General features: G+C 50.1%; 3 protein-coding genes across 5 annotated transcripts in view; 1 reads left to right on the top strand and 2 right to left on the bottom strand.

Moving 5' to 3' along the window:
- Nucleotides 1-903: 903 nt before the first annotated feature.
- TOR1A (torsin family 1 member A) lies at nucleotides 904-8,977 on the bottom strand. Of its 2 annotated transcripts, none has more exons than XM_005908786.3 (5): nucleotides 8,592-8,904; nucleotides 7,723-7,988; nucleotides 4,950-5,125; nucleotides 4,721-4,848; nucleotides 904-1,509 (listed from the first exon to the last, which is right to left on the bottom strand). In XM_005908786.3, exons 1-5 carry the CDS (start codon nucleotides 8,773-8,775, stop codon nucleotides 1,259-1,261), a joined length of 1,005 nt encoding a protein of 334 aa, XP_005908848.2. In that variant the 5' UTR covers nucleotides 8,776-8,904; the 3' UTR covers nucleotides 904-1,258. The 2 variants fall into 2 exon arrangements, with proteins under 2 accessions (XP_005908848.2, XP_070234951.1); XM_070378850.1 differs by lacking the exon at nucleotides 904-1,509 and adding an exon at nucleotides 1,518-4,335 and having other exon boundaries at nucleotides 8,592-8,977.
- Nucleotides 8,978-9,919: 942 nt separating this feature from the next.
- Nucleotides 9,920-18,485, bottom strand: C11H9orf78 (chromosome 11 C9orf78 homolog). Of its 2 annotated transcripts, XM_005908787.3 has the most exons (9): nucleotides 18,333-18,485; nucleotides 17,909-17,968; nucleotides 15,474-15,525; nucleotides 15,269-15,339; nucleotides 14,661-14,738; nucleotides 13,925-14,122; nucleotides 12,788-12,924; nucleotides 12,586-12,684; nucleotides 9,920-10,574 (listed from the first exon to the last, which is right to left on the bottom strand). In XM_005908787.3, exons 1-9 carry the CDS (start codon nucleotides 18,413-18,415, stop codon nucleotides 10,483-10,485), a joined length of 870 nt encoding a protein of 289 aa, XP_005908849.1. In that variant the 5' UTR covers nucleotides 18,416-18,485; the 3' UTR covers nucleotides 9,920-10,482. The 2 variants fall into 2 exon arrangements, with proteins under 2 accessions (XP_005908849.1, XP_070234953.1); XM_070378852.1 differs by lacking the exon at nucleotides 17,909-17,968 and having other exon boundaries at nucleotides 18,333-18,478.
- A 120-nt stretch (nucleotides 18,486-18,605) lies between these two features.
- USP20 (ubiquitin specific peptidase 20) overlaps nucleotides 18,606-27,773 on the top strand; it is a 44,675-nt gene continuing 35,507 nt past the window's right edge. The window contains exon 1 of the mRNA XM_014482575.2: nucleotides 18,606-18,717. The gene's annotated coding sequence lies outside the window, so the exon portion shown is untranslated. The remainder of the gene's footprint in view (nucleotides 18,718-27,773) is intronic.

Here is a 27,773-nt window from a genome sequence, read left to right as displayed (position 1 = left end):
ACCCACAGGAGCCCTTGTAGGCACACATGTGTTGCACAATACAAGGTATTTAGGCGCCTACACTGCTCTGTGCTCCTGCCTGGCTTCTCAGTGGGGGCTAGGTCTCCAGACTTGAATGAACTTCACAGCTGGGAGTTGGGAGCTCCATGAACCCGTGATACCCCAGGGAGCTGAGCAGAGCCGGAGCCACCCGGATCCTCAGCTGTGTCACGCTCCTCCCCATTTCAGCCTGGGATGCGCTGTTAGGTCTCAATTCACAGCTCAAGCACAGAAGGTAGGGCCTCGAGGTGTTTTTTTCCCACTAAAAATGTATTCACGAATCATACTGTTTTATTGTAAAGTGGCAGCATTTGCATTTAACAAATAGAAACACCGTGCTCAGCGTCATGGGGGCTAAGCTTTCCTAGAGGTTTGGGGAGTTGATTAAACATGATGAAAATGAGTAAAAAAATATGAAAAACCGTATTTTATGAAAATTTGGCAAAACCTGCCACTGAGTGCATGACTCATTCAGGAATGGAAAGCAGAGAGGGGCCATTGCAAAGCTGACTGACAGGCAAGCGACAGGCTTGCAGACACTTTGCTTTCCAGGAAATTCTGTTTCTAACAAATTGTTCACAGTGTTACTAAGATCATTCACAGTGTTACAGTTCACAGTGTTACTGTGATGAACACTCTTGGGAAGGACACTTGGGCCTGAGTGTGTCTGTCTGCTGTCTAAGGCTCATCGCCCTTGCAATGGTCATCCCATGACAGGTCTGCTCGCTGCTCCAGCCTCAGTCCCCAGTCACGCCACCCTAGAGGACAGACTGAGGGCGGCAGGCGTGGGCATTTACGCAGTAGTGACATCACAGCGTACGTTGTAATGATAGGAAATTACTAAAACACACACAAGTCAACAACTTAAGAGTCTGAAAAGTTTCTCATAATGTTAAAAACCATTTTAAATAAAAATGATCACATTTTTCAGTAAAACTGATTCATCCTTCCTTGAAACAGAAACATTTGAAATTAAAACATGATTTTAAAAAAAAAAAATCATGAGCCCTGGCTTGGCTGGGCTGGGAGCTGGCTCCTCCCCTCCTCTGCAGGCCCTGGGGTCTGCTCCCCGTCCGCATCTGTCACCAACAGCCTGCAGATTCTGCTGGATGAAAAAATAATGCCCGGGCAAGCGCCTGTCCTGTCACACAGGACGAATTCATTTCACTCCTCGTCCAGGACCAGAGAGGGGACGCGGGAAGCAGCCGCTCTGGCGCCATCAGTCATCATAGTAGTAATCTAACTTGGTGAACACGGTTTTACAGCCTTTGTCGGAGAAAACTCTCTCCTCTTTGGGGAAAAATGTCATTTCCTCAGCCACCCTGCTCACAATGTCCTCGTCCACCTCGTAGCCTCGCGACTGCATTTCGACTCTGATGCACATCTTCAGGTGTTTATATTCCAGCGGGAGGAAGGGAACGAAATAATCGATGAGGTTTCGGTCAATTAAGCTGCTGTGCCAGAAGCCACCTGGGAAGAAAAAGGTGCTGTTCATCCACCGTCGGTCTGCCCATCGGCCTGTCCACACGCGTGGGCAGTGTGTCGACCACGAGGGGGAGCCCCGTGCCTGCCCTCAGGGGAGACTGGTCTAAGGAGCAGGCAGACTAACCAGTGAGCTCGCCTGGCTCGTCAGCAGCCAATGACAGGGTGACGCCACAGTGGGCGGGGAGGCCTCTCAAGACGTGAGCTCAAGACCTCACGCGGGAAGGAGGCTCACCGGCTGTCCCAGGACAGACAGGCCATGCAGGGAAGGGACCAGAGACTCACAGGTTGGCAGGTTCACAGAACGGGGAAGGTGACGGGAGTTCCCGGGGAAAGACCAGCCTCTTGGAAATTTGCGACTGGCTGGGGTTCCTGTGGCTGGATCAGTGACAGGGTGGACGCTCTCTGCCGCCGCCACCGTGTCCAAACCCTCCAGAGCGTTTGGGGGACCAAAAGCTAGAGCCCCCACTAACGTGTGAAGACAGTGCTGTTCTGGCCGCAGGGCGCACGCTTTCCCGGACGAGGCCTGAGCCGCCGCGGTCACGGGTCTGGGAGGACCCCGGCCTCTGGACCCTCCCACTCCCTCCTGAGGCGAGCCAGCACCCGCTGGGTCACGGCCGGAGGTTCTTCAGAATGTCTCTCCTTCCACCTTCCCGCTTCTGTCCTGTGCCTTAATCCCGGGCTGGCTCTGCCGCCCTTCCCACCTGGGTTTTTCCCCCACACTACCAAGCACTCCTCGGACACCACCTGGAGGCCCTACAGTTCACCTCAGTTCTGGCGACACTGCACCCGGAGACCTCATCAGGTCCCACAGGCTGGGCGCTGTCCCACAAGACAGCCCCCCCAGCCCCCGACCGAAAGTTCCGGCTGTCCCCTGTGCTTCTGAGGGGCCAATGATGTCCCTCCTTGGGTTCAATTTCTTTGTAAGTGGAGCTCATGGAACTCAGAGAAATCTTTTACGACTAGACTACTGGTTTATTATAAAAAGATATGACTCAGGAACAGCCAGCTGGAGGAGACGCAGGGGCCAAGGCATGTGGGAAGGGGCGTGGAGCTCCCATGAACTCTGAGCCCATCACTCTCCCCAAATCTCTGCGTCTTCACCAACCCGGAGCTCTCCGAACCCTGTCTTTTAGGGTTCTTAAGGAAAATTCTCTACGTAGGTATGACTGATTAAATCACTGCCCACTGGCGACTGAATCAACCTTCAGCTGCCCCTCCCCTCCCCAGGGGCCTGAAAGGGTTGGAGACTGAAAGCTCTAACCCTCCAATCCAGGGCGGTTCCCCTGGAAAGCACCCCCCACCTTAGGTATTCTGCAAAAGTCACCTCACTTAACACAGACTCCGGGTGGCTGAAAGGGGCTTGTCAGGAACATCAAGACACCTTTATGGCTCTCACTTCTTGGAACCTCCAAAGGGCTTTAGGAGCGCTGGGCCAGAAAATGCGGACAAAGGCCAGACACACGTTTCTTACTGTCAATCATGGCATCACAACTGGGGTTTATTCTTTTCCTGCCCAACAGGGCTTTGCACACAGCCGGGGCTCAGTAAACATCTGACTGACTGGATGGGGTGGAGTCTGTGGCCGTGGGAAAGAACCAAACTGAGTGCTGGGTGGTAGGCCCGCAGCAAGTGGGACAGCCCTGGCCAGTCTCCCGAAGGCCTGCTGGACTTGCCTGAGGCTGGGGACAGAGCACAGCCAGGCAGACGCTGACCTGCCTCCCGGGGTTCACAACGGAGGAGCCGCCCAGTCAGCCAGTAAACAGATGATCCCCCGTAGTGCCAGGGGCTGTGAATGCTGAGTTGGGGCCGTCAGGCAAGGAGGGCAGAAGGCTAATCAGCCAGGGAATCAGGACAACCAGGACCCCCAAACAGAGAGACCCCTGAAGAGTGTTCAGGTGGAGCAAATGACTTTACAGAGCCCTGGTGACCACTCCCTGGCCTGTCCTCAGCCTGACAGGCACTCCCCCACATGTCCCCACACAAGTGCACTGGGACTTCAGCTGCCTGCTCCCATGCCTCCAACGCGTCATTTCCCCTGCTCCCTGCAAACCTGCTCCTCCTGGAGGCCACCCCCTTAACGAACGGGGCAGGGAGGGGGGCCCTGCCAAGTGCTCAGACCAGATCCTCGTTTCTCATTCCCACACACAGTCTCGTTGTGGGAAATCTCATTGTTTCTACCTTCAAAGTACACACCAGGCCGACAGTGGCTGACCACCCCCACCGCGGCCACGCCTGGCCAAGCCGCCAGCATCTCTCCTCTAGGTTGTTGCAGCCGCTCCTCGCCGGCTGTCCCCGTGCCCCCACTGCCGCCCTCAGTTTGTTCTCCACCTGGCAGCCAGGCAGTCCTGTTAAAACTAGGTCTGAACAGGGCAGTCGGCTCAAAACCCTCCAAGGACTCCCTTTTCCACTTGCAGCCGAGCCCTGCTGTGGGTCCCCAGGCCTTCCACGATCTGCAGCCCACCCCAAGCTCCAGCTCTTATCTGGCCCCCTGCTATTCTCCTATGTTCCTCTTCGTCCCGGCACACTCCCACCTCAGGGGCCTTGCGTGTGCTGTTCCCCCTGGTGCAATGCTTTTCTCTCATTTCCCCATGGCTCCCTCATTCCTCAGGTCAGCTCAGATGTCACCCTCACGTGAGCATTCCCTCACCACTCTATTTATTTAAAACTGCAGCCCTTCCTTGTCGGGCTGTTCCTCCAGGGCACAGACCCTCAGAGTTCCATGGCAAGGCAAGAAAGCAAGGGACCTGACGGCCCATCTGCATCAAAGCCTCCCCAGCAGTCTTCCTTGTTCCACCATCTGCTTCGATTTAACTGAAGAAAACAGGAAACAAATATTCAAGATCTTGAGGATCAACAAAGTTCCTCTTTCTTGAGTGTGAGTATAAGTCACCTGAAGTTTGTTTACACAGATTCCCTCAGAATTCAGACCTCAGTAGGCCTGGGGAAGAGACCGAAAATCGGTCCCAGGTGATGGGGAGGCTGTCAGTCTAAAACAGGGATGCAGGATCATGAATGGGGCCAGGGGAGGGGTCTGGTGTTAGGAGCAGATAACCCCATTTACTGTGCTTTCTTTTCTTTCGCTGCGCTGCACTGCATGTGGGATCTTACTTCCCTGACCAGGGTTCGAACCCATGGCCCCTGCATTGCAAGTGCGGAGTCGTAACCACCGGACCGCCAGAGCAGTGCCCCCACTTACTGTTCTTGTTATTGAAGGCCGACACAGACAAGGCATGCTCCATGTCTTTGAGCTTGATTTCTTCCCTCTGCTTTCCACTTCTCCAGAAATCTAAAGCCACATCTGTGATCCTTTCTGCTCCAGCATTGCTGCGGGACAATTCCAGTGAGTAAGGACTGGGGTGTTTCTCCCCGAAGCCCCCAGGGCTGGGGCTCAGAGCTCTTCAACCATGTCCCGGCCCCGACTTTACCTGAGAAATATGAAGATGGCTTTCTGATAGGAGACCCCATCCAGGTTGTCGTAATAGTCTAGGTAAGGCTTGATGGCGTCTATGAGGCCGGCGTGCATCTTGTCCATTTCATCAAATATGAAGATGGACCTCGCACAGGCACTCACGTTGCCGCGAATCCACGACTGTAACTGATCCTGAGTGACAAGGGGGAAGCCAACAGAGATTCTCAGAAGTGCGACTGACACAGCGGGGGGAGCACTATTAACACCACAACTGGGGTCTACAAAGGCTGCATTTACAAGAGCTTACTGTGTGCTTCCTGCTGTGCTGAGAACTTCACACGAGCTCTTCTGTTCCTCACCACAACCCCACACAGTGGGCATCATCATGCCCATTTTACAGATGAGAAGACCGAGGCACAAAGAGCAGAATCAACTCAGGTTCCAAAATTTTCCCAATGTTACAAAATTGGGCTGTAACAGAGTGAAGACCTGAACCCCACCCTGCCTGATTCCACGGCCCCACACCCTGATTATAATTCTGTGACGTGTCACATGGATGCTACATTGCTAGTCCTCTGTCATCAAAATGAACATGTTAAAATGTATCCTGTGGACACCAGCCTTCTTGGGAGAAAGCAGAGACCGAGCAACCTCTTCCCTGATTAAGTCCTTGGAAGAGCCTGGAGAAGGGCTCTAAGGTTTCGAGAGGGGTAAGGAGACCTCAAGAGCACACATGCTCGAGGATGAGTGTGGGGAGGCAACATTCCTGAGTTTCTGAAACAGTGCCTGGAGACTGCTGGAATAAATCTGCTTAAATGGAACATTCCCTACAAACATTATGTAGGTACTTCTTATATTAAGCAATCAAGATGAGAAGGAGAGAGGACCCTTTCCATCAGAAATTTGAGCTATGGTTTTGCACAATGCTTTCCTAGATGTTTCCCCCTACGATAAGGAGAGGGCTTCCCAGGTGGCTCAGTAGGTAAAAGAATCCGCCTGCAATGCAGGAGACACAGGGGACCTGAGTTTGATCTCTGGGTCAGGAAGATCCCCTGAAGGAGGACACAGCAATGCAGTCCAATATTCTTGCGTCAAGAATTCCATGGACAGAGGAGCCTAGCAGGCTACAGTCCACGAAGTTGCGAAGAGTCAGACACAACTGACGCAACCAAGCACGACGTAAGGTAAGAAGAAGAGTTAGCTATTAGTTTCCGAGGAAAATTCTAGAAGTTACGATATAGGTCTTGACTTCTTATGATCTGGAGTTTTGCTTGGCTACTCAGACCACGGCTACAGTGTTCCATGGGTGCCTATTAACCAAAGCAGTAACTTTGCTCTGTTCGTGCAACGTCACTTCAGTCGTGTCTGACTCTTGCGACCCCATGAACTGTAGCCGATCAACTCCCCTGTTCATGGGATTCTCCAGGCAAGAATACTGGAGTGGGTTGCCACGCCCTCCTCCAGGGCATCTTCCCAACCCAGGGATCGAGCCCGTGTCTCTCAGATCTCCTGCGCTGGCAGGTGGGTTCTTCACCACTAGCACCGCCTGGGAAGCCCATCTCTGCTCTGGAGATATGAACTGACCTCTATTTACAGCAGAACCTCAGGAGAGCTGGAGTGACTTGAACAAGGCCACAAAGTGAGTCACTGTTTAAACGAGAATTCCTTCAGGTCTGGCGGGCTCTAGCCGCCAAGGCCTTCCATTCTGTTCCTCCCTCTTACAGACAACAGAGAACGTACATGGAGCACTCACTACAGGCAAGACCCTGTTCTAAGCACGGTTCACCCGTTTTATTGTGACGTTCCAAAACCCGTCAAAGCAGTTAACTACTGCATTTCCTATTTCACAGACCAGGAAACTGAGGTGCAGGGAGGTTACGTAACTTGCTCAGTCACACAGCTATTGAACAGTGAAGATGGAATGCTAACTAGGAAGAGCAACTCGTCCCTATTTGCCTGGAACTTTCCCAGTTGTAGCAGCGAAAGCCTCACATCCCAGGAACTCCTGGGCGGTCAGTGACCCTGATGCTCATCCAAGCTGAAGGGAAAAATGTGTTCACACAGGTGAGACAAAAAAAAGGCAATAGTTACCAATGATTTGAACGCTCATGTGCTGAGCATCATGTTACATACTTGACAGGTTTAAGAGCTCAAGAAATTCTCAGACTTCCCTGGTTTTACAATGGTTAAGACTCCCAGCTTCCACTGCAGGGGGTGGCACGGGTTCAAACCCTGATCAGGGAATGAAGACCCAACATGCTACGTTGCATGATCAAAATTTTTTTTAAAAAAGAAATTCTCACAACTGTCATTTGACAGATGAAGAACCTGAGTCTCAAGAGAAGTCAGGTGACTCTCCCAACGTTACACAGCTAAGTGGGAGCCTGGGGCTGAAATTCAGATGTGTCTGCCCTGGAAGCCAGGCTGTTAAATCAGTGAGTTCAAGTATAAAAGCAAACTTAGGCCTCCCTAGAAATGTTTCCCCTTTTATAAAACATGTTAGATTCGAAGAGCTTTAACCTGGATTTGATTACGTCCATCTGTAAAATCCTACCACACCACTTACTAAGTACCACATGCAGCCTGTTTTCAGAAACCAGCTTTGACGTTGTCATTGCTTCTGTCATCTCCAACCCTCTGTAATTTCCACACTTTTTAAAGGGAAACGGCCATGTGTGGCTGTTTTCAGGGCTCACTCCTTTCAACACAGAACATCCAAATCCCATCCCCCAACAAAGAAACCCTAAAGCCAGCATCGTCCCTGAAGGATTCCCAAATTCGACCCTTGCCTTATACAAGGTGATGTTCGAGATGTGTGGGAAGTGCAGCGTGGCCACAAACAGGTGGACATAGTCACTGTTCAGACCACCCTCGTAGATATTCTCCGCGATGATTTTGCTGACAAAATTTTTGCCAGTGCCTGTCCACCCGTGCAGGGAGAGGGTGAGAGGTTTCTTGGGCTTCGGGTTGCTGATGAAGCCGGACAAAGCATTTAAGATGACTTTCTTTGCAAGATGCTGTCCAAAGAGCTTGCTGTCGAGATCCTTCTGCAGCGCTGCGAAAAAATCCAAAGCCAGTCAGGCAAGGAGTAGGGGGACACACCTGGCAAAACGTAGCCGTTTACAGGCTCACGTAAAGCCGGCAAAGCCCGCTAAGCTCTTCCAACCGTTTACTGGGACGCAGATGTACGTAGGCACTCGGCCCAGATGACCCGTGAGTCCAGGAGGCCCTCCCTCTGCAAGTCCTGCCCACACTTTCGGATGAGACCCACCCCGGCCCTGTCCCTCCCCACCCGAAGGCCGGCAGGAAAAAAAGGGCAGCTTAATTCAGATCCGCTGCTCCGAGTCGGGAGAGCCCCCACCAGCCTTCCCGTCTCCGGTGAGGAACGAGCAAGAAATTCTCTGGAGGAAGTTTCGGATCGTCCACCCGTCCGCCTTCTGGGCGAAGGTGCAGCTGGCATCCGCAGGTCTCAGACCAAAGTCCCGTCGGCCTGCGGTCGTGGCCCAGGAGCCAGGCCCCGTGCCGCACGCCAGTTCCGGGTCCGGCTCCCCCGCCCGCCATCCCCCGGCTGGGCACTGCCCGGGCTTCCGGGCCTCCTGGCTGCCCCCCGCCTCTGACCCCCTTCCGAGCTCTCACACCAGACCCCGGCCCATCCTACCTTCCCGGCTGAGGCTCCGCTTCGGGCTGCAGCACTCGGCGAACAGGCAATAGAGGCGCGGGTAGGAGATGTAGCCGGTGAGGACGCCGCCGGCCAGGGCCAATCCCAGGCTGATGGGCTCCACCGCCCGCACCGCCAACGGCGCCAGCAGCAGCAGGCCCAGCGCGGCCCGCCCCAGCTTCATGCCGGGACCCGCGCCGCCCCGCGCGTTCTCGCGCCTACCGCCGACCGGCGCCGCCACCAGACCGCGCTTCCGGTTCCTCCCGCCGGCGCCCCCATACTTCAAAGGGGCGGATCGCCTCCGACGCCGGCGGCCGCCATCTTTGTGAAGGGCAAAGCCCTTTCCTGCTTTGGGCGCTGGGGTAGTTGGAGGGGCCTTTTTTTTTTTTCCTTTTCCTCTTTTTAGTAAAACTTGCATTTGGGGAACAGTTTTACATGGGCTTCCCTGGTGGCTCAGACGGTCTGCCTGCAATGCGGGAGACCCGGGTTCAATCCCTAAGTCGGGAAAATCCCCTGGAGCAGGAAATGGCAACCCACTCCAGGGATTCCCCCAGCCAGGGATCCAACTCGTGTCTCCCGTTTTGGCACGGGGATTCTTTACCACTGAGCGACCTAGGAAAGCCCTAATCTTTTGTAGGATTCTCAACTATTGGAATTTGATGCTCTTCTTATGATTAGATTGGAGTTATGGGTTTGGGTGAGGAATATACAGAGATACTATTTTTATAACATCATATCATAGGTACATATAATCAACATGATTTATGACTGTTGACGTTGACCTTCCTCACCTGGATAAGGTAGTGTTGGTCAGGTCTCTCCCAGGTAACAGTTACTTCCTCTCATTCATTGATTCATAATTTTGAGGATCTCCTATGGACTAGATCCTGGGGATTGAAGAAAAAAAAATGAGGTGCAGGTGAATCCTGCCTTCACTGACCTTGCATCTGAGTGAAGGGGAAGAAAAGAAAATCTCTTACAGATGAGAAAACAGGCTGCAAGGCAAACAGATGTGTCCAAGGATTTAATAAAGAGGCTGTGAGCAGGACTCAAATCCAACTCCAAAGCCAAATGTCACTAACCACACGATACCTGATTTAAATCAGCCCAGGAGTCAACCAACCTGTTCTTTCCTCATCACAACCTGTGTACCTGCCTCACAAAAAGCGACACCACAAGTGGCACCAAACCTGGTCACTCAAAGGCTGGTGCCTATCCCAAACGAGAAGAACCCCTCTCAGTGACGGAACTGTGCTTCCGAGTTGCCCAACCCCAGAACATATGATCTGAGTCACTGCTGGTGCAAGGAGACACAAAACAAATAAGGCTAGGTCCACTTCATATTTAATATTTAAATGCTTAAAATTATTTTTCTTTCTTTAATGAAAAGAAACATAACTGTAAAAGTCAGAAAATACTAGTGTTCCTTTGATCGTCTAGATTTTTCTACTTTCAGCTGGATCCATTGTAAACAGTGAAGGAGGCATTTCTGAATCTCACTCCAGATATTTGAAAGCAAGAGACAATGACAGCATGTATTATAATAAAAGCCCAATCTAAAGGATATTATCTTACCCTGAAACACAGACCCATTTCCTCCTGACCCGGGGCAAATACTAAGAGAAAGTCAACATATTTACAAACAAGATTTAATAATGCTCACAAGACTAGTTTGCCCCCAAATAGGAAAACTACACATTGTTTCAAAAGGTTACAAATTCAATGCCTGAAAATCCCACAGGTAAGCAGTGGGACTGACAGAGTCTGTTTTGGGAGCCATCTGCTAGCCAATGAGCAGGCTTCTGTCCAGGAAATCTTTTATCATGGGGATAAAGGGAGTGGACAACAGTTATTTATATCCCACGCTGCACCTCTCCCCATTTAGCCTCCCTCAGTACCGCCTGTTCATCTTCTTGAACTTCTCGTAATGATAATCATCCGTGGCCTTCTCATTAGCAGGACGCTTGCGGTTGGGAGGGGACCCTGAGAAGGAAAAGAGGAAAAGCTGTCTGCCACGCTAGAAGCCACTGACAGGTTAGCTCTGCACAGGCTAGGTCAACCACACCTGTGCCTCACTCTCGAGAGGCGCCCCAATGCCCACCCTGGTCAAGAGGAACACAGGAGGGCCGCAGGGAATATGTGTTGCTGAGCAACAAGCACGGTGGAGTCAGGTGCCAGCTGAAATACACTGACTTTAGTGTTAGACCAGGTGAGTAGCAGAGTCCCTTGGACTGCAGAGAGATCAAACCAGTCAATCCTAAAGGAAATCAATCCTGAATATTCATTGGAGGGATTGATGCTGAAGCTGAAGCTCCAACACTTTGGCCACCTGATGTAAAGAGCTGACTCACGGGAAAAGACCCTGATGTTGGGAAAGATAGAGGGCAGGAGGAGAAGGCGACAGAGGATGAGATTTTTAGGTAACATCATTGACTGAATGGACATGAGTTTGAACAAACTCCAGAAGATAGCAAAGGACAGGGAAGCCTGATGTTCTTCAGTCCATTGGAGTCACAGTCGGATGTTACTCAGCAAATGAATAATAACTAATTCAGCAAACTCTTAACTGCATTGAGAGTCTGACTAGGTCAGGCATGGCACAAGCTTTTAGACATGACTTCCTTTCACCTGCCCAGAAATCCCAGCAGGTGCATGTTACCGTCTCTCCTCAGAGAGGTTAGCTGACTTGCTCAAGGTCACTCAGAAAGTGACAGGAAGCTAAGCGTTGAACCCAAATCTGGTGCCTCTAAAATTTCTGTTTAACAGAGATTAATAACAGGAAACTCTTTGGGAATCAAAGACTACTCGGCCAAAGTGTTACAGGAAATAATTTCTGAAGTAAGAAGGAGGAACAAGAGAAGTCTCAGCAAATGTAGCATTTCCTAAGAATTGTCCCATTGTTGATGAAAAAGATGATACTGCCTGGTGCTAAGAGCACGTGGGGAAGGGCACTGCTGGATGGACGATCATCATTACATAGGGAAACATGGGAAACAGCCTGAGTGTCTCGCCAGAGGAAAGCAGTTAGACTAAAGGATGTCTACCTGTACAGCAGAACGTGACGTGCCCACTGAAAGGGAAATATAATTTACTGTCATGAACAAACAGGCAGAGGACAGACACTGAAGAGCGGTGATATCCTATTAAGTATGTATACAATATATGTGTGTGCTTTTTTAGAAGTCGGGAAGGTTACAGAGCTGGCCCTTGGTATCTAGGGTTCAACAGCCAATCCCAGGCAGTGTAGTGCTGCATTTGCAATCACTGTTGGTTGGCAGCTGTGGGTACCGAGGGCTGACTGTGGAACTTGAGCTTGAGCATCCACAGATTCTGGTGTTGGCAGCAGGTCCTGGAACCAGCCCCCCGAGAACACTGAGGGTTAACACTACGTAACAATGTTGTGTATACCAGAAACTAACACGGCAGTGGAAAGCAATTATATTACAACTGGAAAATAAATAAATAAAAAGAACCCACTGTATAGCTCAGGGAAAAAAAGGATCTATTGTACAGCATGGAGGACTATACTCAATTTCCTGCAATAAGCCGTAACAGAAAAACTGTGAAAAAGAACGTGCATATGTACGTGTAACTGAGCCACTTTGCCATACAGTGGAAATTAATGCAACACTGTAAATAGACTATGCTTCAATAAAGTAAATTGTAAAAATAAAAAATGTTAACTGTGGCCTTCTTTGGGTGGTGAAATCATGAGTAACTTTTGTTTTTGCTTATTCAAGTTTTCTGAGTCTCTGTTACACTTGATAGCCCATTGAATCCTTAGAGCAACCCCCAGTGGTACATTTTATTACCAACCCCATTTTAAAGGTGAGGAAACTGAGGCTTGGAAAGGAGATGGCACATAACCATGGTCCAGAGAAAGAACTAGAACCCAGATGCCTTGGCCCCAAAGCCCAAGCGCCACCCCTCCCCGCCTCCACCGACCCTGGGCCACAGCCGCCCCCAGCGGCCCTGAGGCCCCTGCTGTACTCACGCTCAGGCTCCGGCTTCTCTGTGTCCCCCACTCGCAAGGGTCGGGCTTTGGGCTCCTCTTTGTTTCTCCGTATGGGAGCGTTGAGCTCCTCGTGGTAAACTGGACCGAAAGAGACCAGGGGGTGTGTCAGACAGAACAGGGCCCAGGCACCTGAGCCCAGGGGTGCGGGGAGGAGCCGCCGCCCCGGAGACGCGGCGCTCACATCGGTTGTGCTGCACGTAGTTGACAGCCATGTTGGTGGGCACGAAGGAGGTCTCGCTGTCCTTCTTCTTGTTCTGCTGCTCAGCCAGCAGGCGGGCCTTGGCGTCCTCCGTGGAGATGATGTTTTTTATTTTCGCACTGTGGGGAGAGAGGGGCCACTCCACAGTTAGAGCTCTGCCACTGCGGGCCTCAGATGGAACTGACTGGAGGGGCTCAAAGCACCCCTCCTCGCTCAGCTGCATAAGGATGTCATCTTTCTCAGGGCACAGCTCTCTACAGTTCACCAACTCCCCTGCGACCAGAACATCATGGCACTCTCACAGCATGGGAGATGCAGGACTTACTCTCTTCTGATTGAGGGGAAACTGAGCCAGAGGTCAGGTGAACAGGTGAACTCCCTAAGGCTCAAAGCCAGTGAGGCCAGCAAAGAGGTGAGAACTCAGACGTCTCCCAACTTTCTACCACACCCGAAGAAGATTCTGACCCTGTATTTCCTCCACAAAAGTCCCCTTTTAGAGCAGATGCTTTGTAGTTGAAATGAAAGGAGGATCACGGGGTGGGTGAACCTTATCACTGCTCCTGCTGAAGCGAGCGGGAGACTACAAGCACCTATTGGAAGGACTGTGAACAAAGGCTAAACAAAAACAAACACTTTCAGAACTTCCCCGGTGGCCCAGTGGTTAAGAATCCACCTTCCAATGCAGGGGACTTGCGTGTGATCCCTGGTTGGGAAACTAAGATTCCACACGCCATGGTAAGCCCGTACGCCACAACTAGCGAGAAGCCAGCATGTCACAATGAAAAGATCCAGAATGCTGCAACTTAGACCCGAAGCAGCCAAATTAATAAATAAATATAAAAGAAAAAACAGAAAGAAAGTATCCCTCTACTTTATAAAATAAAACAAATACTTTTGTTTTTGGTGGTGACAGTACCTAGGGTCTTTAACTCCTCTGATCAACCCAAAGAAACTCTGGGCAGCAACCATGTCAGCAGGCCAGAGAGGGTAAGTTTGTATCTGTGGATTTCCAAGGAGACAGGTTAAGAAACAGCCCCCTTAACTGTTACCTGGAAAGCAGAGAGCTAGCCCTTCTGCCTAGGGGCAGGAGAGAGGCGCAACTGTGGGTCTGAAACTCACTCGATGCCGAGGTCCACCTCGGGGATGCCGCTCAGCATCTGGTTAGACAGCATCTCCTCCGTCTTCTTTGCCGAGGAAACCCGGATGTTTTCTGGCAGCTCATAAAGGCAATCCTCTGCATTCTTTGGCTTGACTTTCTGTTCCTCATGTTCCACGATCCCTTTCCGCTTCTTCAGTTCTGTCTCAATGTACTTCATCCTGAAATGAGATACCCGCAGGCCTCAGGGAGGGGCAGGACAGCTCCAACCCTGGCCCAGAGCCATGATGGGTGATGATGAAGTTGTCATCATTCCATGGAGAAGTGAGAAAAATAACTTTTCAGTTTTTAAATCAAGCTAAAAGTTTTCAATTTAAAGCACTAGTCTATACAATGAGATCCTGTCCCACCACATTATGTGGAAGTTTCTTTGATGGCAGTTTTTATTTAACAGCCTTGGTGGCAAAATGAAAAATGGGCAAGTCCAATGTTTCTCCCTACAATTTTCTTTAAGGGGTGGGATGGGAATATTACCAGCCAAGGAATTTAAAAATTCTAAGAACCACGTTCTTAAAGAAATCTTGAGGTTTTCAAAGTTCTCAAGCCTGAGGTGGTGGGGTAAGGGGGACCAGGGACACAAGAGGGGTCAAATTTGCTGTTTTTGGATAAGATTAGAAATGTCATCTGTGACTAAATGTCAGACACTATCTGGCTGGAGCCCACCTCCAATCGCTCAGCGCTGAAAAGACTGACACCTACATGTCGGCATCCTCGTCCCTTCGGTTGGTTTCTGCAGAAAATGATGTCCCCAGATGGAGGTCTTCCTCTTCGCTGATCCTACAAAAAAGAGAACAGTGAAGGAGAGCCTTAGAGTCACATATAAATGAGGCTGAATATGATGCTACATGAATAAAACAAGTATGCAATGAAATGTACAACATCCTGTCCATAGTTGGAAAAAATAAGATACATATATAACACGTAACCAAAAGGAACTCCAGGAATATACGCAAGCACACTGATGGCCTCTGGAGATACTTCAGGGGGAAAGAGTAGATATATTTATTTTTCACTTTTGCGTTGCTTGTATTATTTTGGTAATTGTGTTTTCTATGTTTTTCTTAAAAAAGAAAAATAACTTCCACGTGGGTTTGAAAGACAATATATAATGCACCCTTACAAGAGGTGCCTACCTACATTACACTAAGTTAACGTTTGAAGAGTTTCTGTTTTCTTTGCTTTTAAACAACATACTCTTTACAGAGCACAAAGGGCACTTCAAGCCGTATACAAGCTGCAGCAGGCCCCAGCTCCCTGGCTGGCAGGTGGTGCAGGTGAGTTTGTATCTGAGCCTGTTTTGCACGTACTTATCTTTGCCCCTTTCCTTTAGTTTCTTCATGTCCACCATCCCGCCTGTCTTCATCTGAAAGGGATCATCCTGCAGAAAGCAAACAGCGGAGAAGCAACATCTATGTAACTCGCAGTGGAATGTTTTGTTCTTAAAGAAAACTCAATCACCCACTGAAGAGCAGTCACATCTTCCCACTGCCCAGGGAGGGTTCCACAACTCACCACTAGAGTGGTCTCTTCTTGTACTTTCTCTCCCACCAGCAGGGCAACAGCACTGAGAATAACCAAAAAGCAGAGGAGAGAGAGAGAGAAATGGCACAGTTCAAAGATCAGGAGAAACATTTAGGAAGTCTGAAGAGACATTTAGGAAGTCTGCAACATTAGTGCGGGGTTAAGATTTGAGGAGTGGACACCAAAGTCAGATGGAAAGCCTACAAGAATAACAGGGATCAAGAGACACTCTAGGGACTTCTCCTGTGGTCCAGTGGCTAAGACTCTGCACTTTCAATGCAGGGGCCCTGGTCGGGGAATTATCCCACATGCAGCAACTAAGAGTTTGCATGCTTCAGCGAAGACTGAAGATCCCATGTGCCACAACTAAGACCTGGTGCAGCCAAATAAATAAAATAAATGTTATGAAACAATAAGAAAGCGAGAGAGACGCTCTAGATGCTAGAGATGGGGGTAGTGTTCACCTAAGTGGTACACTTTCCTACAAAGTCATTTGGCATTATCTTGGCTTAGAAACCTCATTTCTAAGATTTTGCCCTCACAGAAAATGAAGCTAAAGACAAGTGTAGGAAAATACTATTGCAGCCTTATTTGGTGGTTGAAATTTGGCACAATGACCTACAGATCCCAAAACAGAGGGGGCAAGTTAAATTATGGTATGTATATCTGGTGGAATATTATGCAGCTATCAAAAAGGTTTTTTTTTTTGGGGGGGCGATTACCCACAATGTGGATGAATACCCACAATATCATGAATTGAAAATACAGTAGTTACCCCCCCCTTAGCTGTGGTTTTACTTTTCACAGTGTCAGTTACCTATGGTCCAAAAATATTAAATAGAAAATTCCAGTAATAAAAAAATTCGTAAGTTTTACATTATCTATCAGCTATTATGAACAGTGTGACGAATCTCTGCCCTCTTGCCTGGTCCAACAGAGGAAGTGAACCACCCTTTTGTCCCGAGGGTCCACACTGTATACACGACCCACCTATCAGTGTGGGGAAAAATAGTCTGCATAAGATTAGATACTATTCAAGCTTCAGGCATCCACTGGGGGTCTTGGAACATAGCCCCTGTGGATAAGAGGAGACTACTGAAGCATAGAATAAAAATAAGGCTGCTCACAGTCTTTACAAAAGAGAGAGAGAAAACAGGCAGGGAAGAACATTAAATGTCAATATTGGTTACCTCTTTATGGGAGAATTATAGGTACTATTTATTTTCTTGATTATACCTTTCTAAATTTCCCAAACCCTTAACAATCAGTGTGCATTTCACAATTAATTGAAGTGTAATAAAGACACTAGTCTGGACTTCCCTGGTGGTCCAGTAGTTAAGGATCCACCTGCCAATGCAGGGGACATGGGTTTGATCCCTGGCGGGGGAAGATTCTGCAAGCTGAGGGGCAACTAAGCTTGTGAGTCACAACGGAGCCCACATGCCATGAGTCCTGAAGTCTGGGCACCCTAGAGCCCATCTTTTGAAACAAGAAAAGCCACTACAATGAGAAGTCCAAGCACTGCAACCAGAGAAAGCCCCTGCATAGAAACAAAGACCCAGTGCAGCCATCAGCTCAGGTCAGCCGCTCAGTCACGTCCGACTCTTTGCGAACCCACGGACTGCAGCACGCCAGGCCTCCCTGTCCATCACCAACTCCCAGAGCCTACTCAAACTCATGTCCATCGTGTTGGTGATGCCATCCAACCATCTCATCCTCTGTCGTCCCCTTCTCCTCCTGCCTTCAATCTTTCCCAGTATCAGGGTCTTTTCCAGTGAGTCAGTTCTTCATATCAGGTGGCCAAAGTATTGGAATTAAAACAAAAACAAACCAAAAAACACAAGCAATGACCTGTAACTCTGGAAGAAGTGAAACTTGCTCAGTTGTGTCCGAGTCTTTGCGATCCCATGGAATACACAGTCCATGTAATTCTGCAGGCCAGAATACTGGAGTGGGTAGCCTTTCCCTTCTCCAGGGGAATCTTCCCAACCCAGGAATCGAACCCAAGTTGCCCGTATTGCAAGCGGATTCTTAACCAGCTGAGCCACAAGGGAAGCCCAAGAATACTGGAGTGGGTAGCCTATCCCTTCTCCAGCAGATCTTCCAGACCCAAGAATCTAACCAGGGTCTCCTGCATTGCAGGCGGATTCTTTACCAACTGAGCTATCAGGGAAGCCCATGGTAGCTCTGGAGCAGACTTCAAGACCACAAGGCTCAGGGCATGTCCTGGTTGAACATTTGCAAACAACAACGCTTGAATCCCTCTCCAGGAAGTACAAAGTGTAAAGTTTGTCAAGAAAAGGGGCTGTCTATGTCTGAGAATATATTTGTGACAACGACCCGGGCGGGGTGAGAGGAGTCGGGGGAGGTGGTGTCTCTTGTCATCCCCTCCTGTTCTGGGTCCTCTACTCCCAAGCGGTACCCACCTCACCCCGTTGGGCCTCTTCCTCAAGTTCTGCACCTCTCGGGTCTCTTCCAGTTTTAATCTTAGAAGAGAAAAAATAAATAAAAAGGCAACGCACAGGCTGAGACACCCTTCACGGAACTCAAAGAGTCAAAAGGCAGCTTCGACGGACACCAATGACTGGCCGTCTAGCCGCCCGCAGTGGTCCAGAGAGTGACTGTGTCTCAACACACCAGGAGTCAGATCCACTTCGCATCCCAGGGGCACCCCTCCCAACCATGAGACCTTGGGGCGGCGGTCTCATCCCTAGGAGCCTCGTTTTCTTCGTTCGCAGAGGGGTAACGACACCGCTCACAGCAATGGTGTCAACGAGGTACCCGGCTGGTCGTGAGTCCCCTTAGGTTGCCTCTCTCTTCCTGCCCCGTAGGATCCCGCCCCAAACGCACCGAACCTCCTCTGAGTCCTGCTCGTCTTCCTCCGACTCCGAGTCGGCGCGGCGCCGGCGGAAAGTCTTCCCGGTGACCCGCATAGTCGCACCGGCACTGCTGTCCAGAGCCGCCAAGCCTCTGTGCCGAGAACTGGGATACTTCCGGCGCGCGGCTGTGAGGTCAGAGCGCCGGCCAAGCCCGGCCCCGCCCCCAGCTCCGGTCCCGCCCCCAGTCCACACGCCCATCTGACCACGCCCCCGTCCGTGGCGTCGGCCTCTCCCGATTGGGCAGCCCAGGGGGGAGGAGGCGGGGCGCGGCTGGCCGGGCCTCAAGACCCTGCGCCCGCGGCTCGGAGGGCGCGCTTGACTGACAGGCGGCGGTGGCGGCGCGGTTGCGACTGCAGGTGAGTTCCGGGCCGCCGCCGGCTGTTTCAGGGGGCCGGGTCTCTCCGAGCAGGGGCGCCCCAGTCCGGCTCCGGGCCGGCGGGAACCTGGCCCTGCCTGGTGCGCATAACGCCGTGGCCAGGTGAGCGGAGCCCGGGACCCCCCTCGGCCGCCACTGCCCTGACCCCTCCTCCGGCCGGCGCCCAGGGTATCTTCTCGGGCCCCGGGCGCCCCACTTCGGGCCCCTAGGCTCCGGAACAGGGGGCGCCGTCTCTTTCATTTCTGCCTGGGCCTGCCCCAGGGTTGAAAGCACGCTTGTGGCGTCTCGGACCGCTGACTTCTTTCCTCCGGTCTGGGCCCTGACGTGCACTTTTTTTTTCCTGTAGGGACAAAAGATAACCACTTCTTAGCCGTGATGAATTAAAGCCCCAGCCCCGACTCCCCAGCTAACGATCGCTTCCAGCCACTTCTCCCGGAGGAGAGTCGTGTCTGGTGTTTTGAACCCACTCGGGAGGGTTTGAGGGCAGAGGGTGCTTGCTGGCCGCTTCCCGGGACCTTCGGGGGCCTTGTTTTCGTCCTTTGTCACGAGGACTGTCGCTCTGGCCTCCGCCCCTTCTACCCGAGGATGCTCTGAGGATTAAGTTTATTTGAAAAACAGGAATCAACCGACGCTTAGGATATAACTAAAGGCATAAATAATGGCTTATGGGACATCTAGCAAGCCCTTATTAGTTTTCCTTTTTTCAATATGCTGTCTGTCCTTTCCTTAGCAAGAACTACCTCTTATTAAGCGCTTAACGTGGCAGGCACTGGACTCAGCATTATTTCATTAAACTCATCCAATAGTCCTAGGAAGTAGATTCAATTATTGTTTCTCATTTTGCCGAGGAAGACACCAGGGCTCAGAGAGGCAGTGTGTACCTCAGGGAACACAGCTGGAAGGGGGAGTAGAAATCAGTTACAGGCCTCCCTCGCGGCACCTTGCGCTCAGTACCTGGCACAGTAGAGTTGGTTTTCTGCAGGTTCCCTCCTCGTGAAGACCATCCGGAAGTCGGGCAGCATTTCTGGAATGCCTTACTGTTCTCTGGAACAGTCTCCTCTGAGGTTGCCGTCGTCTTCCGTGTACTGAGACAGATAGTAGACTCGGGACTTGTTGGAACAGCCTTGTGGTTTTGATGAAAAGCCATAGTTTAAAAGTGTCCAGGTCTAACCCTCTGCAGTCTGGTTCAACCAAACCCAGATGCACATGGGGGTCACTGGGCCCCTCGTCTGTGATGGCTGCAGGAGACGCTCCTTGGGAACTGCCGCAGGAACCCAGGGAGTGGACGCCTGCAGCTCTCATGCTGTCAGAGTTGGCTCCAATGTTGCCCTCCCAGGATCCCTCCCACCAGTGGGTACTGGACAGCACTAAGGAGAGGGCTGCAAGGCCAAGGACATTTCTGCTGATATCCCAGGAAGGACCATCTGGTACAGATGTACTGTCCCTGCTGGGCAAGACCAGCGTGCCCACTGATAACCTCGGTCTGACTGAGTTGAGTTTAGCAGAAGTGATGCTGCAGAAGTGGCAGGGGTGAATCTGGTGGCCTGTGGCTGGGCTGAGGGGCTGCAGATCCTCTGAACTTGGCTGGGCCTTTTAGGGGGTGGGTTGAAACTGCTTCCCGGAGGGAGCCTGTGGGAAATCTGAGTTCTCTTCAGTTCAGAGAAATGCCATGTTTTTCATTTGGTTTGAAGGTTTGGTTCTTGAAGAAAGTGTCCAGGTTTGGCTTGAGTTTGGGTTCGCGCACTAGCTCCTGGAACCAGGTGAAATGTGGGCTTGTCTCAGTGAGCATTAATGTCTAGGTCGATTTAGGAAAATCATTTTGCAATCCAGCAAAATGATTGCAGCTCACAGCCTGGCCATAGTAAGTATTCATTGAGTGTGGGACAGACTTACTTATTCAGCAAATATTTACTGAGCTTTCAGTATACAGGGCACTGCTTTGGGTGCTTGAAATACGTCAGGGAGCAAAAGAGACTAAAGACCCCCTGAACTCATGGACTTTATGTTCAGATAACCTGATAACTATGTAAAGGTGTTAGAAGGTGATGCTATGGGTAAAAAAAAGTAGAGCAAGGGGAGGGAATCAGGATCGAGAGAGAATTGACTTGCAGATTTAAATTGGTGTTCTGGTTTGTGGTTTGGTCGGTGACATGACAAAGCAGTGGACTGAACTGTAGGCCCTGGGTTCAAGGACCAGTTCTGCCAGCTTGCTGTGTGAGCCTGGACAGGAGCCTTTCCCCACCAGAGCCCCTGCTCTGCCATCCGCTGGTCGTGTGACTTCAGCATGAACCTCTCTAATCCTCTCCTGCTTCGTGGTTTTAGGGGTCCTGGTCTGAGTTTCTGCTTTTACTTACTCCAGGGTTTGCAGCTTCTCAGTGACCTGGGCCAGTCACTGCCTCTAGCCTGTCAGCCCCCAGGGACTGCCAGCATGGAGCAGCCATAACCCCAATTAACGGACTCTTATGGCCCCTTGGACAGAGTGCAGTACCAGGCTTCAGGTCGTGCAAGGATGTTAACCTAAACTTAAGGAACTGAAATTGAGCAGAAAAAAGTGCTGTGTGGAGAATGACTCAGAAGAGTTGCTTGTGAGGAAGGCCAGGGGAAGCCACCCTTGGGGTTGGGCATTTGGGTCTGAGGACCTGAAGGTCATCATCCCCACTCCAAGCTGTTTGGCAGCTGGTAGAGCTGACAGTTCAGAGCACTGACTTTGGGTTAGGCAGTCCTGGGTTTGAATCCTGGCTCAGCTGTTCTGTAGCTGTGCAACCCCCAGCCAGTTGCTTCCCCTCTCTGAGCCTCAGCCTTCCCTCTTTTAGTGATGGAGGCGGAGATGAATTTTGCTCTCAATGTTGCCTGACCTCCAGGGTGATTGTGAGGATTTCGTGAGGTCTGTTAGTATCCGTTTCCAGTTCACAGGGCCATCCTGAATGGGGGCAAGCAGAACTTGGCAAGAAAGAAGGGCTGAGGGTCCTGCCTTGAGAGTTGGAAGGACAGTGGACTTGGCGTATTAAGTCTGGTTAAAGAGAGGAATTTGGGGGCAAGGGGATGGCTTGGAAGTAGAGTGGGGAGCAGGCAGGAGCGGGAGGTAAAGGGGACATGTTTTGTGGGGTAGAGGGGAGCATGGAAAGGTGTGGGCACAGGTGTGTGGGGTGGCCAGTGTGGTGAGGATCAGGGCAGGGGGTGTCCTTGTGTTGGTGCCGGAGTTGGCAGCATCACCTTTAAATCCTGAGGAGCTGGGCTCGCAGCTGGCAGAAGGATGTAGCCAGAGCCTCCAGGAAGTTGATGAGTAATGGGCCCCTGAGGCCTGGTCTCAGTGGTGGTGCCCAGATGTGCTGCCTCACTGCCTGTGCCCCTGTGCGGGGCTGAAGTGGGGGTGGCTTTCCCCATCACTCCATGAAGGCCCCGGGGAGGGGGGACTCACCCGCCCTTGTTCAGGACAAGAAGCCTCTTAGCCGTCTCATCCGGGGCCTGCAGTGGGCAGGCTCTCTGCCAGACCTGCCAGCCTGCCTCCTCTCCTCCTGCTTTCTCGTCGCCGAGAGGAGGTGGGTCTGGTGGGTCAGGAGGGAGAGGTGCCCTGGGTGTCTGTAGCGGAGGCGCAGCCCCTTGGCTGGCATCTCGAATACCAGCTATGGGGCGGTGACTCTTAACAGCACCACGGAGCTGCTGCTCTCAAGAGGGCCCATGCCCAAATCCAGGCCTCCCCGCAGTGGAGGTGTCTTTCCTTTTCAGTCTTTATTAAACACCTTCTGTGTCCTTTCCGTTTATTTTGCACAGAGGGAAGGATGGGAAGGCTCACCCCACCTGGCTCACTTCCCGCTGTCCCACTGCCTTGCTCTGTGGTCTTGGGCAAGTGGCTTCCCATCTCAGAGCCTCCGTTCTTCCTCCATAAAATAAGAAACAGCTGTCCTCACCCGAGAGTATGTAGTGAAGCGCTGCCCATCACGCCTGGCTCAGAGTAGGCACTCGGTCCTGGAGCTCCTGTTGTTGAGCTGTTGTTCAGTCGCTCAGGTGTGTCCAACTCTTTGCGACCCCATGGACTGCAGCACGCCAGGCTTCCCTGTCCATCACCAACACCCAGAGCTTGCTCAAGCTCACATTCGTTGACGTGAGTTAAGGTTACCTTTTCCAAAAGACCCTTCTCTGCTCCCATCTTAAGTGAGATAAAAGGAATCTTTAAAAAGTTTCTATTTTGATCATGTAAGCGCCTGTTCAGTGTTTCAGATTTTTAAAATGCCAAATATTTTCATGGTCACTTGCATGTAGTGATCTGGAAAATATTCAAAGAAAAATTGAAAGCCAGTGGTATTTAACCAGCCTCAAATTGTGCAACCATGATGTGTAATAAAGAATTTGAAACAAACAAACAAAAAAGTTTCTATTTTGAAAAAAGTCAAACCCAGACAAGTAAAAAGAGTCATAAAATGAAATGCCATTTACCCTTTACCTATATCCACCAACTGTTAACATTTTTGCCCCATTTACTCTCTATGTATTTATATATTCATCAGCATCAGAATTATTCTTGCCAATCCATTTAAGAGTAAGTTGCAGATATCATGACCCTTTGCCCTTCAATATTTAGGAGGAATCATCTAAGAACAAGGATACATAACCAGAAAATGGTTTTCATCTTGAGAAGCTTTTTTTTTTTTAACTACATCAGGGCTTAGTTGCAGAGCTCGGGTTAGTTGCTCAGAGGCATGGGGATCCAAGTTCCCTGACCAGGGATCAAACCCACATCCCCTGCATTGGAAGGCGGATTCTCAACCACTGGACCACCAGGGAAGTCCCCATCTTCAGAAGCTTTAGTGTTGATCTAACACTGTGTCAGTTTCCCCGGGCTGCCATAACAGAGTACCACAGGCTGGATGACTTACACAACAGAAATTTATTTTCTCACGGTTCTGTAGGCTGGGGGTCCAAGCAAGAGGTCAGCAGGTTTGATTTCTTCTAAGACTTCCCCTTGACATAGCGGTGGTGACTTTCTTGCTATGTCCTCACGTGGTCCTTTCTTTTGGTGCCTCTTGGTGGATCCAAATCTCCTCCTCTTATAAGGACACCAGTCACATTGGATTAAGGTCCACCCTAAAGACCTCACTGAACTGAACTACTTTACTTTTGGGGGGATAGTTTGCTTATTTTTAATTGGAGGATAATTGCTTTACAATGTTGTGTTGGTTTCTGCCTACATTAATATGACTTAATTACCTTTTATATAAAATAAATAAATACATAGTTTAAAACAAAACCAAAAACACAGCCAGTGACATACTTTACAGGCTTCCCAGGCAGCACAGTGGTAAAGAATCTACCTGCCATTGCAGGAGACCAGGGTTCGATCCCTGGATTGGGAAGATCCCCTGGAGGAGGAAATGGCAACCCACTCCAGTATTGCCTGGAGAATTCCATGGACAGAGGAGCCTGGCGGGCTACAGTCCATGGGGTCACAAAGAGTCGGACACGACTAAGTGACTGAGCGCCACAACAAACTTTATAGTACCGAGCATTTTTTGAACATTCTTCCTCTTTTTTAAAAAATTTATTAAAAAAAAATTATTTATTTGGCTGTGCTGGGTCTTAGTTGCCACACACAGGATCTTTTGTTGCAGCATGTGGGATCTAGTTCCCTGACCAAGGATGAACCTGGGGCCCCGGCGTTGGAAGCTTGGAGTCTTAGCCACTGGACTAGTAGGGAGGTGCTTGCTGTTCAGATAAATACAAACTCTGAGCAAGTCCCTATGATCAGAAGTCGTCACGCTAAATCCTTGCTATGTGTCGTCCCACCTCATCTTCTCAGTCACCCTACCAGCCACCTGCTGTCTTTGTCCCCATTTTCCTGGATGAGGAAACTGAGGATTGGTGATTTTAGCTAAAGACACCAGCTTGTGAGTGACAAGATCGAGGAGCTGAATGCAGGTCTGGCTGTCCCCATAATTGCCCTCCGTGATCGTAGTCAACTCCAGGGGTGACGCCTGCGGAGCAGCTGACTGCAGTAAGAACGGAAAGTGGCTCCCGTGAGCGATTATAATATCCTTCATGGCTGCACACAGGCACCCTGGTGTTGAAACAGGGAACTCTGTGTCCCATGAGGGCAGCGCCCATGCCTGGCTTGTTTCCCATCACCCAGGAAGGTGCCTGGTCAGCGTTGACTGGGGACCAAGATAAAGCAAAATGACAGCTTTTAGACGGCCGGGGTCATCAGAGTGTGATCCTTGCAGACTTGTGCACTTCAGATGTTTCAGGTCCTGCATAGAATACTAAGCATCTAGTTTTTGATACTACCACTCGACATTTCCCCATATATAAACTGGCTTTCTTAAATTGAAGTCTAGTTGATTTACAGTGTCATGTTAGTTTCAGGTGTACAGCGCAGTGCTTCAGTTATACATATATACGTGAATTTATGTTTTATTCAGATTCTTTTCCCCTATAGATTATTGCAAACTATTGAGTATAATTCCTTGCGTTATAGAGTAGGCCCTTGTTGGTTATCTCTTTATATATAGTAGTGTGTGTATATACTTATCCCAACCTCCTAATTTATTCCTCCCCTTCCCCTTTGGTAACCATAGTTTGTTTTCCATATCTGTGAGTCTGTTTCTATAAACTGATTTTTAAACATTAACTTAAAAAAAATATTAGTAAGCCTTAAACTTTCTATGTTGCTCAGACACTGTTGGGAGGCCAATAAATTTATATAATGTTTCTGGAGGAAAACTTGTCGGTATATATCTAGTACTTTCAAAACAAATATTTTGACCCAGTAATTTTTCTTTTGATCAAAGATGTAGTCAAAGACTTATATTCTAAAATAATCCTCACTGCCATACACACACACACTCACACAGATATCCTGTGTCTACCAGTAGGAGAATGATTGAGTAAGGTATTGTAGAGCTTAGATTATATGTGGTGTGATATTATCCAGCCACTAGAAATGAAGCTGTTAAAAAAAATTAAGTGATGTGGGAAGCATATAAGCACACTCAGTCCTGCCTGGCTCTTTGCAACCCCATGGACCACACAGCCCATGGAATTCTCCAGGCCAGAATACTGGAGTGGGTAGCCGTTCCCTCCTCCAGGGGATCTTCCCACCTCAGGTCTCCTGCATTGCAGGCGGATTCTTTACCAGCTGAGCCACAAGGGAAGCCCAGCAATGAAGTTGTTGAAAAGAAATTTAGTGACATGGGAAACAGAATGTGAACCTCCAAAAGCTGTATACAAATTAAATCTGTTATGTTTTGGCTTAGGTTCTTTAATATTTATTTATTTGGCTGCAGCATGTGGGGTCTAGTTCCCTGACCAGGAATTGAACCTTCTGCCTCCACAGCATGGAGTCTCAACCACTAGACCACTAGGGAAGTCCCAAGCGATTTTTGTTTCCTTCTTTTTTGTTCATCTGCATTTTCTACAATGTTTTACTTTATTTTCTTACTGTACTGGGTCTTCGTTGCTTTATTTGGCTCCCTCTCTAGTTGCGGTACAGGCTTCTCACTGCAGTGGCTTCTCTTCTCGCAGAGCATGGGTGTAGTTGCAGCATGCAGGCTCAGTAGTTGGGACACAAAGGCTTAGTTGCCCCTCGGCATGTGGAATCTTCCCAGGCCAGGGATCCAGCCTGTGTCCCCTGCCTTGGCAAACGGATTCTTAACCACTGGATCATCAGGAGAGTCCCTTCTACAAACTCTATGATGAATTTGTGTTGCTTTTGTAATACAGACCCTAATAGGTTACTTTTAAGTATCATCTTTAAAGTTTTGAAAATAAGAGGAACCTGTGTCTGGCATCCTTGGTACATGAGGTTCCCCTCTTAGGTCTGTGCTTGTTTCTCCCCAGACCCCTGAGAGCACCTTGGGGAGCAGAACCTCCTTCCCTGGAGATCTCCAGGCCCACAGAGAGTGAACAAGACACTTGGGGACCATTTCAGAGAAGGGCATCAGCCCCTGAGAGGTCCCGGAAGCCCCAACCCAGGAAGTGCCCCAGGCTGCTACCCGGCTGGCTTGAGAGCGCAGCTCTTCACCCCATGACTCATCCAGAAAAGGGTCTCCTCTTCACTCCTTTGTTTCTGCCTCGTTAATTTCCGTGCTGGATTAAAACGTTTCATCTCCTGCCTAGCCTGTAAATAGAAAAAGGCTGTTTGGTTTGGTTTTAATAAAATTAATGTACGTGATAAAGATCAGCGTGGCCCGCAAAGCCTAAAATATTTCCTACCTGGGCCTTTGTAGAAAAAGTGTGCTGACCCCTGACTTAGAGCAAGGCTGTGCGCTGGATAGACCAGTCAGGTCCCCGCCCACTGTTTACTAGCCCAGAATTGATCTTGGCCAGGTTCCTTGCTCCTTAAACTCCAGTTCTGTTTCTTCATCCATGAAGCAGGGGCAGCGACAGTACACAGGTTTGTTTGCCACAGGGCTTTTTTTTTTTTTCTTCTGCTTCTTCTATCTGAAGTTGCAAGAACCTGAGTCGTAGGATGGCACCTGTGACTCAGGAGTGGGCCTGTCGACCGTCGTCCTTGTCCGGGGCAGTGTTCCTGGCATGGAGTCTCCCGCTCATGACCTGGCTTCACCATCTAGCCCAAGAGATGGAGCGCATACCAAAGACACTGAAAAGCCCACATACTGCAGCTTAAAATAGTGTGAAGCTGGCAGCCACCCAGCACACTTGACCTCAGTGGAAACGAAAAAACTAAAAGTCTGACTTCAAGTGAGGAGGCTTGGAATTCAGAACCTTGAGCCCCGTCATTGTCACGTGACCGTTTTAAATGGTAGCTTCTAACTGCCTCTCCCTCTTTGAACTGCCCGCGCCTAGAAGACGTGGCCCACCACGGGGGGCCAGTGTTGACGCGCAGACGCACCCTGTTGTGTCAGTAGCCTAGGCTTGCTCCCGACCCGGGGGTCAGGGGTCCTGAGCAGCGGGAAGTTCTTGGGAGGCTGGAAGGCTGATCTGAGGGTCTCAGATCAAAAGGATGATCTGAGTGCTTCCACGATCTGAGGCACTCGTGGAAAGGGTGGATCCTCTGGTCCAGCGGGGAGCAGTTGTCGGAGC

Source organism: Bos mutus, chromosome 11, assembly GCF_027580195.1.
Source record: "Bos mutus isolate GX-2022 chromosome 11, NWIPB_WYAK_1.1, whole genome shotgun sequence".
Lineage (NCBI taxonomy): Eukaryota > Metazoa > Chordata > Mammalia > Artiodactyla > Bovidae > Bos > Bos mutus.
The sequence above is the reverse complement of the archived record's forward strand: the minus strand, read 5'-3'. Positions and strand labels throughout refer to the sequence as shown.

Excerpts from the sequence above, each read along its gene's own strand:
- TOR1A (XM_005908786.3), bottom strand. The coding sequence starts at position 8,775 with ATGAAGCTGGGGCGGGCCGCGCTGGGCCTGCTGCTGCTGGCGCCGTTG. Across the intron at positions 5,126-7,722 it reads CGAACATCACCTTGTATAAG|GATCAGTTACAGTCGTGGAT; the intron begins GCAAGGGTCGAA and ends CTTGTCACTCAG. Across the intron at positions 1,510-4,720 it reads GGCCTTCAATAACAAGAACA|GTGGCTTCTGGCACAGCAGC; the intron begins GTAAGTGGGGGC and ends TTTTCTTCCCAG.
- C11H9orf78 (XM_005908787.3), bottom strand. The coding sequence starts at position 18,415 with ATGCGGGTCACCGGGAAGACTTTCCGCCGGCGCCGCGCCGACTCGGAG. Across the intron at positions 17,969-18,332 it reads CAGGACTCAGAGGAGGTTCG|ATTAAAACTGGAAGAGACCC; the intron begins GTGCGTTTGGGG and ends TTCTCTTCTAAG. Across the intron at positions 10,575-12,585 it reads AGAGAAGCCGGAGCCTGAGC|GGTCCCCTCCCAACCGCAAG; the intron begins GTGAGTACAGCA and ends TTTCCTTCTCAG.